Source organism: Coregonus clupeaformis, chromosome 33 (genome assembly GCF_020615455.1).
Source record: "Coregonus clupeaformis isolate EN_2021a chromosome 33, ASM2061545v1, whole genome shotgun sequence".
In the NCBI taxonomy this organism is placed as follows: Eukaryota; Metazoa; Chordata; class Actinopteri; order Salmoniformes; family Salmonidae; genus Coregonus; species Coregonus clupeaformis.
This window is the reverse complement of record NC_059224.1, coordinates 32,160,520-32,172,103: the sequence shown is the minus strand read 5'-3', so window position 1 is coordinate 32,172,103 and position 11,584 is coordinate 32,160,520. Positions and strand designations below refer to the sequence as shown.

General features: G+C 41.4%; 2 protein-coding genes across 4 annotated transcripts; one reads left to right on the top strand and one right to left on the bottom strand.

Annotated features, from left to right (window-relative positions):
• Positions 1 to 219: 219 nt before the first annotated feature.
• On the top strand, positions 220 to 5,284 carry LOC121548989 (katanin p60 ATPase-containing subunit A1). Of its 3 annotated transcripts, none has more exons than XM_041860744.2 (12): positions 220 to 384; positions 500 to 543; positions 962 to 1,124; positions 1,242 to 1,387; positions 1,785 to 1,953; positions 2,343 to 2,458; positions 2,601 to 2,706; positions 2,812 to 2,970; positions 3,124 to 3,250; positions 3,413 to 3,547; positions 3,655 to 3,781; positions 4,508 to 5,284. In XM_041860744.2, the coding sequence occupies exons 1-12, from the start codon at positions 328 to 330 to the stop codon at positions 4,704 to 4,706; spliced, it is 1,548 nt and encodes a 515-aa protein (XP_041716678.1). In that variant the 5' UTR covers positions 220 to 327; the 3' UTR covers positions 4,707 to 5,284. The 3 variants fall into 3 exon arrangements, with proteins under 3 accessions (XP_041716678.1, XP_041716677.1, XP_041716679.1); XM_041860743.2 differs by having other exon boundaries at positions 221 to 384; positions 1,764 to 1,953; XM_041860745.2 differs by having other exon boundaries at positions 221 to 543; positions 1,764 to 1,953.
• A 1,584-nt stretch (positions 5,285 to 6,868) lies between these two features.
• On the bottom strand, positions 6,869 to 11,387 carry LOC121548991 (glycoprotein integral membrane protein 1). The gene is made up of 8 exons (XM_041860748.2): positions 11,171 to 11,387; positions 10,719 to 10,790; positions 8,927 to 9,026; positions 8,682 to 8,836; positions 8,374 to 8,533; positions 8,020 to 8,240; positions 7,761 to 7,924; positions 6,869 to 7,267 (listed from the first exon to the last, which is right to left on the bottom strand). The coding sequence occupies exons 1-8, from the start codon at positions 11,258 to 11,260 to the stop codon at positions 7,171 to 7,173; spliced, it is 1,059 nt and encodes a 352-aa protein (XP_041716682.2). The 5' UTR covers positions 11,261 to 11,387; the 3' UTR covers positions 6,869 to 7,170.
• Between the last annotated feature and the right edge of the window lie 197 nt (positions 11,388 to 11,584).

Genomic DNA, 11,584 nt, shown 5'->3' with positions numbered 1-11,584 from the left:
TAAAAGTAAAATATGTCAAAAATATTAATAGTAAAGTGCAGATACCCTAAAAATCTAACTAAGTAGTACTTCAAATATTTTTACTTAAGTACTTTACACCACTGTCCCTGATTAGTTGGGAACAATGAAAAAACGCAGTGGAACTGGCTTCGTGGTCCAGAGTTGAGTTTGAGGGTACTATTCAAATCAAATGAGCCAGCATCTGTTCACCCAAATGTGTAGTCTGTTGAAGACGGTCAAAGCCACAGGCCCATGAAGTACAAATTACAGCCATATTAGTATTTTAACGTGTTAAAATAATGCTGCTGTTACTACTGCCGTTCTATTATGAATTCAGTTCAGGATATGACGCCTGAGTTGACGGCTTCAAACATTAATAGGCGGGTGTGTTGTGTATTATCGAACTTTGGTGTGGTTTTAGCTATCTTGACAGACGTGGCTACCGATGTAATTGTATATTTTTGTCATTTTTTAAACGCTTGTATCGATTTTGTTTTAGTTCCTGGGTGCGGTTCTACACTTTATGTACCGTCAATGCAACAGGTGGGTGTAGCTAGCAAACTAGCATGCTAAAGAAGTTGGGAGTTAGTTTGCAGTTGCTAATTTTACATGAAATGTTTTATGTGAAATGTTTTATGTGCTAGTAACGTTATGTAACAAATGCTTTTGCTAGTTTTATTGCTGGTATTTTCTAAATTGTGGTGTTTGCTCATTCATCTGAAACGTGTTAGTTAACTCACTAGCTGAGTTAGTTAGCAAGCTAGCCAAGTTATGCTAAGCTAACAGTCAGATATCATACAACTCCCTGTCAGCTGGCATCTTCATGTCCATCTTGTGCCCTTGATGCTTTGTTTTACAGGATCTCTGTTGTCATGCCTTCTGGAGGGAACTGCATTTTAACATCACAAAAAAACATCACTATAACCTCAAACTTTATCTAATCAAATGTTAATCTCTCTAGAATGAGTCTGCATGAGATCAATGAAAACGTGAAACTTGCTCGAGAGTACGCCTTGCTTGGGAACTACAGTTCTGCTATTGTTTGCTATCGGGGAGTACTTGAACAAATCAAGAAATACATTTTCACAGTACGGGACAGTAGCTTCCAACAAAGATGGCAACAGGTAAAATCTATGACATTTGTCATTTTAAAACCTAAGTTTGTTTGATTGGAACCATTGGAACAGAGTTTTGGTCAGCAAATGTCACTTCCTAATGTTGCTCTTGACATCTCTTTACAGGTATGGCAGGAGATAAACGAAGAAAACAATCAGGTTCAAGAAATAATGACAACTCTAGAAAGTTTTCAACTGGAGACCACCCCATCCAAACCACCAAGTAATCAAGAAGGCATTCATGACATATGGCCCGTACAAGTAGAGCGCAGGTACAGCATGGACTACTTTCACACAATGTTCTATTCTAGTGTATATATTTAGAGGCCCCGTCATTAATTTACTGGGGAAATATATTCGAGTTGTTTTCATGTCATTGCATTAGTATCTGATGGAGTGTGCACTTTGGTTAGTAAGAGGGGAGAATAAGCCGTTTGTCTGAAGAAAATAACTTAATGATGCAGTCATATGAGTGAGATTAGTGCTCAGAGTGCCTGGTAGTGGCCTGCTCTTTCTTTCAGCACTCACAAAGGTATAGACCCACTTGAGGTCCAAATGTGATATTTTAAGATCCAAAATAGCTGAACCTAAAAGTATTATTTGGAGTGCTTAAGCTGATTGATGTACTATTCCCTTCTTTCCTTAAAGATCCTCTCCTCTTCCGGTTAGGAGGCCCCCGGTTCCCTACAAAGACAGTAAACCACACAACAACCGCCTGAGTGTGGCTGGTGTGCGGGCTCAGCATCGCCAGTCACCACGTGGGGCCAATGGGGACCGAGCCAAACCTTTGAAGGGCAAGGAAAAGAAAGAGGCCCCAGCCAAATCAAAAGACGACAAGGTAAACGACAACGTACCATCATGTGCTCAAATATGGACTGAAAGGTTATTTGTTACACCCTTACATAATACACACATAATCCTGCTTGCTGTAGAAGTGCTCTGTCTTTTCATTGTAAGCTCACGAAAATATTAAGGTTAACTTTATAAATTATATCACTGTCCCAGGATCTGGCACAGGGTAAAAAAGCTTAATGCTTTGCCTGGCATTACCCAACCTTAACTTAAACTATTTGCACTGTTGACCAAACATTGTTCACTCTGTGTGTTTACCTGAAATCATCACCACCTTGTCAGTGTGGTTCCTGGCTTAGAGAGAACCTCTGCCACACAATATCATTGAGCCCCCTCAGGGCTGACAAATAATCCTCCTGAATGTTTGCCTTGCAGAACAAAGCTGAAGTCTCAGAGAAAGAGGTGAAGAGGTTTGACGGGCAAGGATATGACAAAGACCTTATTGAGGCCCTGGAGAGAGACATCATATCACAGAACCCCAATGTCAAATGGTGTGTTTGACTGGCTATCAATTAACCTCCCTAAATGGCTATCATTAACCTCCTGAACAGGATTATCCTAAATATATAACATATGTTTCTCGTTGTAAGGGTTGTCTAACAGGAAATACTTCTTTTTTTCCAATGCCTATAGGGATGATATTGCAGACTTGGAAGAAGCAAAAAAGCTTTTGAAAGAAGCTGTTGTGCTACCCATGTGGATGCCAGAGTTTTTCAAAGGAATACGAAGACCATGGAAGGTATACATCGAAGCCCAAGGCCCTCTTGATTAATAGATTATTTTGATTGGAAGAGCTGATATACCTTGCTAACATGGGGTGTATCCATGTGCAATATTTTCTTAGGGTGTGCTTATGGTGGGTCCTCCAGGCACAGGAAAGACTCTTCTGGCCAAAGCCGTCGCCACAGAGTGCAGAACCACATTCTTTAACGTCTCGTCCTCTACTCTCACTTCCAAGTACAGAGGAGAGTCTGAAAAACTGGTCCGCCTTCTATTTGAAATGGTAAGATTCTCCCTCATCAGCGCCTCTGCCCGTGCAGAAAATTAGTCTTCCTGAAAGAAAAAACTGGCAGCATCATATTACATGAGATGTGAAAATTATGATGTTTTTGAGGTGTTGTGGCTCTAGTTGGTGTTTCTTTTCTCCTCTGGACAGGCCCGGTTCTATGCCCCCACCACCATATTCATTGATGAGATTGACTCCATGTGCAGCCGCAGAGGAACGTCAGAGGAACATGAGGCTAGCCGGCGGGTGAAGGCAGAGCTGCTGGTCCAGATGGATGGTACAGTAACAGCAGCCACTCTGCTTAATTGGAAGGCCCAATTAATTACATGCGCGATTCATATCTCTACACCAATGTTTCTTGCCCAATAAATTATTGTTACCTAAATACATAGCAGTGATAATATCGATGTGATTGTTAATGAGATGTTATGCTGTTTAGGTGTGGGAGGGGCATCAGATAATGAGGATCCCTCTAAGATGGTGATGGTGCTGGCAGCCACTAACTTCCCCTGGGACATCGATGAGGCTCTGAGGCGACGTCTGGAGAAGAGAATCTACATCCCTCTGCCTTCAGGTCAACAATCACTGGAACACTGTTTTCCTGAAATATATACAGTTCAAAACCTAAAATATATTTGTATTCACAATGGTGTGTGTGATTATGGCTTGTTTTCTCTGCAGCTAAGGGCAGAGTGGAGCTGCTGAGGATCAACCTAAAGGAGCTGGAGCTGGCCAATGATGTGGACATGGCAAAGATAGCAGAGCAGATGGAGGGCTACTCAGGAGCAGACATCACCAATGTGTGCAGGTAAGGCCTTTATTTTTCAGGTTTATGTTCATTTTATTATAATAATATTTATTTTCTAAGCCCTTTTTCTCCCCAATTTCGTGATTACGATCTTGTTTCATCACTGCAACTCCCCAACGGGCTCCGGAGAGGCGAAGGTCAAGTCATGCGTCCTCCGAAACATGACCCGCCAAGCCGCACTTCTTAACACCCACTCGCTTAACACGGAAGCCAGCTGCACCAATGTGTCGGAGGAAACACCGTTCAACTGTTGACCAAAGTCAGTCTGCAGGCGCCTGGCCCGCCACAAGGAGTCGCTAGAGTGCGATGAGCCAAGTAAAGCCCCACCGGCCAAACCCTCCCCTAACCTGGGCGACGCTGGGCCAATTGTGCGCTGCCCTATGGAACTACCGGTTACGGCCAGTTATGACACAGTCTGGGATCGAATCCCAGTCTGTAGTGACGCTGTAACACTGCGATGCAGTGCCTTAGAACGCTGGGCCACTCGGGAGGCCGCTAGTTATTTTTATTTTAAACAAACAAAAACCAATCGCAAGTAAACACTGAATAGATTAGTCAAGTGTATTTGTTCCAATACAGTTATTCAGCTGAGACTATCACTGATTTGAAAACGAGATGCCACTTCAATGAAGAAAAAATGGTGGAAAGAACCACTTAACCTTTTGTGATATGAGTAATGTTGTGTTCCACTGCTTTTAGTGAACCCTGTCTCCATTACGTCTGTAGGGACGCCTCTCTAATGGCCATGCGGCGAAGGATCGAGGGGCTGACGCCAGAGGAGATCCGTAACATCTCCAGAGCAGAGATGCACATGCCCACCACCATGGAGGATTTTGAGTCTTCTTTGAAGAAAGTGTCCAAGTCTGTATCAGCTTCCGATCTAGAGAAGTATGAGAAGTGGATCGAAGAGTTTGGCTCCTGCTGAGAGTTAATCAGGAAGCATGCAGCGCCTCAAATCTGCAGGGGAATTTGTGGGAGGCTCAGTTGATATTCTGGGAACAATAATTTACCACTGTCATGGCTTCCCTTTCTTTGTAAATTATTTATATTTTAGGCTCGGTGATGCGACATGCCTTTAAAGTAGGGTAACCATATGCACCTAAGTAATCTGTTCTATAATGGCCCAGGAGTGATGAAACCAAATTATTCTCTGATTCGTGTGTTATTATAGCTCTATTTACACTAGTAGATTGGCTGTTTAGATAGTTCATTCGTTTGCACTACCAGGTCTCATGACAGCAAATCCTATGGTCCTTTCTATTTGCCTTGAACACCTTTGCTACCAAAGTATCCACTGTCTTTGGGTTTTATCTGATGATGTGCTATTGGTATCAGTTAATTGAAGTTACACTACCTGAAAACATTTGTTTTATGCACTTGATTTATTTTCTAAATGTGTATTTAGGGACCAACTGGTTCTACCCACATTCTGTGGATGTGAATTTATATACCAATCAGAACACTAACAATGTCTTAATAAAGCTATAAAAGTAAAATATGACTTGCATTGACAAGGCTTCCATGTGCTTTCTTTACATGGAACCTGGCTGTATTGTGTAGCGTGAATGTCAAGAACATTACAGAAACACTTATTTATTGAGCAAGATTTGGGAATTCAATGTACTGTTTGATTTGAATGAAAGTACATTATGCACACAAGTCATGCTCCAGTACAACACACAAGACTGAACTGGAATTGAGGCACCATAGAAGCAACAAAAAGGAAGGTAAAATAACTTAAGTTCTTCACCCACTCACTGAAGTTCAAATCAGCATGCAGTTTCAAACTATGAAGCTGTTTCTGTGACAGCCAACTGCATTCACTACTAGGGCTTCTCCTGCAAGTTCTGCTGAGGCAGAAAGTCAATGTGCCAAGGCCCCATTCAATGCCATGCGTACGTCAACCAGGAGCCTAGTCTTGAGAATCACATTGATACAATTCTATTTTGGTCATGCCTAGCCTGCTTTGAGGCAAACCAGCCAATACGCTACTGGGAGAAGAGTAGGTTTGACAATAACTATATTCTGAGACAATAAAATGCGCTTTATAAAAAAGTTGGTCCTATAAGTGTAGCCATTTTCATTAATTCACATTGCAAAGAACATCCATTAACTATATTCATACATTTCAGTTAAGTTCAAACGCATACAAACAGGCATTTATTAAAGCAGCAGGGGCTTATTCAGTGAGTGCAATGTTTCCCATGTGAACAGAAATTGAATGTAAAGACTGGACATGATTCTCTACTTCAGTTCATGTCCATTCTATACTTTCTAGGTCTATCTGTATCTTCTGTGATAGAGAGCCAAGTAAATATGCCCCAGAGAGCACTCCGCTATAGGAACTAACAGTGCCTTCTCTATCAATTGAAATGGTTAGAATGAGATTTCATATTTGATCATTCTTTATTCTGCACTGCACTCATGATGGGTGCAAGACTAGGCCCTCCTATCCCATTTCATGAACTTAAAACGCAGCCCAGAGTCAAGTTCAGTCAAAATCCAATAGCAACATTACATTTTTTGTTTTTATAATTTTACAACGAATGCATAGGTGAGGCCTTGACATAATAATATGCACTGGCTCTAAAACAGTAAATAAAAGCTGTTTGTCTTATGATTTAAAGTTGCATGCAGACAAACACCAAATCCTCAATTGAATCCTCCAGTCAGAATGATAAAATATTATGAAATGAGCACTAAAAAATAAACCAATAAGAAATCAGTATTAATGTATGGTATATTCACATTTTAGTCATTTAGCAGACGCTCTTATCCAGAGAGACTTACTGGAGCAATTAGGGTTAAGTGCCTTGCTCAAGGGCATGTCGACAGATTGTTCAATTAGTCAGCTCGGGGATTCAAACCAGCGACCTTTCGGTTACTGGCCCAATACTCTTAACCACTAGGCTACCTGCCACCTCGGTATATCCAAACTTCATAACACAAAGTAAAATTGTAACAGTCACTGAGGTAACACAATCATAATATGAAAAGTAACAGTGTGCAGGCCCCGTGTAGCTCAGTTGGTAGAGCATGGAGCTTGCAACGCCAGGGTTGTGGGTTCGTTTCCCACGGGGGGCCAGTTTGAAAAAATGTATGCACTCACTAACTAAGTCGCTCTGGATAAGAGCGTCTGCTAAATGACTAAAATGTAAAATGCAGTAGGTAGCTAGGTCCATAAGTATGATCTGCTTGCAGTATTAACATTGCACATTCATGTTTTGAGTAGAGGGTATGTTTGAAAAATAAAGTTAAAAATGTGTATGCAATGCATGTGTAATAAGTGCTACAAAAATATTGTTTCTCTAACCACATAATGCCTTGTGTTGTCAACGGCTGCAATCAGACTCACTCCACTTCATCAGTTTTCAGTCTTCAGTCTTCATTTAAGGCTTTTTATCTGCCTCTATTTCAATGTTCTCTAGCAGGGTGTGTTTCTCATCTTCCGGCATCAGAGTCGCTGGATTTAAATGGAAAATTCCCCTAGAGGAAAAAGTACAATATGAATTTTCCTAATAAGAACCACACTTAAAGGGGCAATCAGCAGTTGCTACTTCCATTTCTGAACATTAATCATTAATAATATGTACCCATTGATTCTTGAAAAATATAACTTATGAATGCCTCATGAGCTCCAATGTTTGTAAACAAAGTAAACATGGTTCAAACTATAATTTTGATAGCATAGATGTTCAGTCCTTGCATCCATACCTCTGTCTGAATTTGAGATTGGTTACATTTCTCCAGCCCCATCCCTCAGCATTTTACCAAAACAGGTGCGGGGAAGACACTTTGTTATTGTTTCTACTGCTGATTGCCGCTTTAAGAAAAGATGAGAGAACTGATGTGCATCATTAAATGGTCTTGGCAGTAATGTGTGGTCAATGACAAATCCTGCACACTGACCTGGCTATGTTTCATTTAATTCTACAACAATCATGTAAGCAGGCTCAACAGGACCTGTGTGAAAACATACTTGTGTTCACATGTTGGGAAAAGCATGTCCAGGATCTTGACAATGACCGCTGACCCAACCACACCAATCACCACCACCCACATGACCAAGAAGAACAGGGGCAACGACTCAGACCAGAAGCGTCGCAGGCGGTCCCTCACCTCCTCTACCCATCGACACATTGCCTGCAAACAGATTCAAACTTCAAAGCACATTCCGAACACATTCGGAAACATTAATTGTGTGGATTCTATTTGGATCTGATGTCCAATTTACTTACACTGTAAGAGGAAATTGATTCTTTGAGCGGTGCCTCTGTCTGCATTTGATTCGACAGCCCTCCCAAGTCATCATCTTTATTATTGTTATCATACAGCAGGTCTGGGTCCATGCGGAGGGGAGTCTCTGGGAGCTTGCCTGGGGCAGCAATCTCCTCCTGGGTGGTATCAGCATGCTTCAGAGGGTAATGATTGGTGGTCTGGGACATCACTTGGTCTTCAGCTGAGAGAGAAGGAAGTGGATCATTATCATTTACAAACTAATTAAGGAACATTATTTTAGTAATGGAATTTAGTTAACCTGTCCTTTCATGTAAAAGTACAAGAAGAGAATGAAAACAGTTATTCTTGCAGACCATTTTTAGGATTTGTTGGATCTGTGATGACCACATCATTTTCCCTTGGGATCCTGAAAATCTCACTGTGTCCAATGGGGTAGGTGTTGGTATACTGAGCAAGCTTCTGGAAATTGGTGCTCATCAGTATCTTCACTTCGCACATTTCTGGCTGCTGGACCTAAATGATAGAAAAGGATACAAAGCCATAAGATCACAGATTTTCCATCATTGTACCACCCACCATGGTGAAATATGCTCCTTTAGCTGTTACAGAAATATCCTAACACCATTCTTTTATTTTCCTTTTCTCCATCAAGCAATCTTACTTTTTTCCCCTCCATCTCAATGACCTCGCTGAACACCTGAAGAGCCACCACCTCTTCTAAATCACTCCACAGGCGATTCTGGCTCACCATCACCCGGGTGACAGTGGACACATAGTCACCAGATTCAAATTCACTGGTACCATTGATGGTATCCACTGAAAACAGAGTAGAAAGCTGTGTTAATCAGGTGCATAATGCAGTTCTGTAAATAAGTTATAAGCAGCAGAAACATTTTCACTACTCACACAGCAAGGCTTGGCAGTTCAACCTAGTCACCCCTGACAACTCCACAGGGATGTCATTGATGAGCACTTGCTCTTCATCCACTGAAATATTTAGGTTGATCTGAAAATGTACATGTATTGAGTTATATACAGTGGGGGAAAAAAGTATTTAGTCAGCCACCAATTGTGCAAGTTCTCCCACTTAAAAAGATGAGAGAAGCCTGTAATTTTCATCATAGGTACACGTCAACTATGACAGACAAAATGAGAAAGAAAATCCAGAAAATCACATTATAGGATTTTTAATGAATTTATTTGCATATTATGGTGGAAAATTAGTATTTGGTCAATAACAAAAGTTTCTCAATACTTTGTTATATACCCTTTGTTGGCAATGACACGGGTCAAACGTTTTCTATAAGTCTTCACAAGGTTTTCACACACTGTTGCTGGTATTTTGGCTCATTCCTCCATGCAGATCTCCTCTAGAGCAGTGATGTTTTGGGGCTGTCGCTGGGCAACACGGACTTTCAACTCCCTCCAAAGATTTTCTATGGGGTTGAGATCTGGAGACTGGCTAGGCCACTCCAGGACCTTGAATTGCTTCTTACGAAGCCACTCTTTCGTTGCCCGGGCGGTGTGTTTGGGATCATTGTCATGCTGAAAGACCCAGCTACGTTTCATCTTCAATGCCCTTGCTGATGGAAGGAGGTTTTCACTCAAAATCTCACGATACATGGCCCCATTCATTCTTTCCTTTACACGGATCAGTCGTCCTGGCCCCTTTGCAGAAAAACAGCCCCAAAGCATGATGTTTCCACCCCCATGCTTCACAGTAGGTATGGTGTTCTTTGGATGCAACTCAGCATTCTTTGTCCTCCAAACACGACGAGTTGAGTTTTTACCAAAAAGTTATATTTTGGTTTCATCTGACCATATGACATTCTCCCAATCCTCTTCTGGATCATCCAAATGCACTCTAGCAAACTTCAGACGGGCCTGGACATGTACTGTCTTAAGCAGGGGGACACGTCTGGCACTGCAGGATTTGAGTCCCTGGCGGCGTAGTGTGTTACTGATGGTAGGCTTTGTTACTTTGGTCCCAGCTCTCTGCAGGTCATTCACTAGGTCCCCCCGTTTCGTTCTGGGATTTTTGCTCACTTGTGATCATTTTGACCCCACGGGGTGAGATCTTGCGTGGAGCCCCAGATCGAGGGAGATTATCAGTGGTCTTGTACGTCTTCCATTTCCTAATAATTGCTCCCACAGTTGATTTCTTCAAACCAAGCTGCTTACCTATTGCAGATTCAGTCTTCCCAGCCTGGTGCAGGTCTACAATTTTGTTTCTGGTGTCCTTTGACAGCTCTTTGGTCTTGGCCATAGTGGAGTTTGGAGTGTGACTGTTTGAGGTTGTGGACAGGTGTCTTTTATACTGATAACAAGTTCAAACAGGTGCCATTAATACAGGTAACGAGTGGAGGACAGAGGAGCCTCTTAAAGAAGAAGTTACAGGTCTGTGAGAGCCAGAAATCTTGCTTGTTTGTAGGTGACCAAATACTTATTTTCCACCATAATTTGCAAATAAATTCATTAAAAAATCCTACAATGTGATTTTCTGGATTTTTCTCTATTTGTCTGTCATAGTTGACGTGTACCTATGATGAAAATTACAGGCCTCTCTCATCTTTTTAAGTGGGAGAACTTGCACAATTGGTGGCTGACTAAATACTTTTTTCCCCCACTGTATTATGTTATTATTCAATAACATTCTGACAGGCTTACTAATAGACCACTTCAGAATATTATAGCTTACCTGCAAGTTGTTGGACTCCTGCACCTGTGTGTCATCCAATGTACCTGCTGTCACATTGATCAGAATGCTTTCCTGTGTGAGAATCATGAATGGGAAAGAGGAACATGATGATCATGACATACACATTAGCTAGCTAGGTAAATAACATTATTCACCAAAATATCAGGACCATTGAGTGACATACTTCAGGGCATTCTACCTTGCTAGTATTGTGACCATGCTACCTGGCTAAAAACAAACATTAGCTAGTTAGCTAGCTGCAGTGAGTCAGATAGCAACAAAGGTAACGTTAGCATCCATTAGCCAGCTAGTTACCTACCAATATTAGCTTACTAGCTAGTTAGCTGCATTCAGCACAGCAGGTAAACATAGCTACGACTAGCTTGTTGATTGGCTAGCTAACAGTTGACGTTAGCTATCTAGACTAGTGCCGTGATAAAGTCGTCTCCTACCGTGTTCAACTGTCGAGGTGCAGACTCAGTTAAAATAAATGACATAAACAGTAAAATTAGAGCATAACTTGATGTTCGTTTCATCGCCATCTTCTAGCTGTTGTTTACAAAGATTTTGCAGGAAACTTATTTTCAGTGGGGGGAAAGGAAACAACAACAACACAGTCGTCACTAGTTACCACGGCACAAAGTCATAAACCCCGCCTATTTCTAAGATGTATATTCTTAAAATGTGATTTTAAACCTAATCCTAAACTTAACCATAACCTTAACCACGCAGCTAACCTTATACCTAACCCTAACCTTAAAATAAGACAACAAAAATATTTTTGTTTTCATACATTTTCACGATACAGCCGTTTAGATTTTGTGGCGGTGGTAACTAGTGGATACCTACAACACCCCCAAGTGACA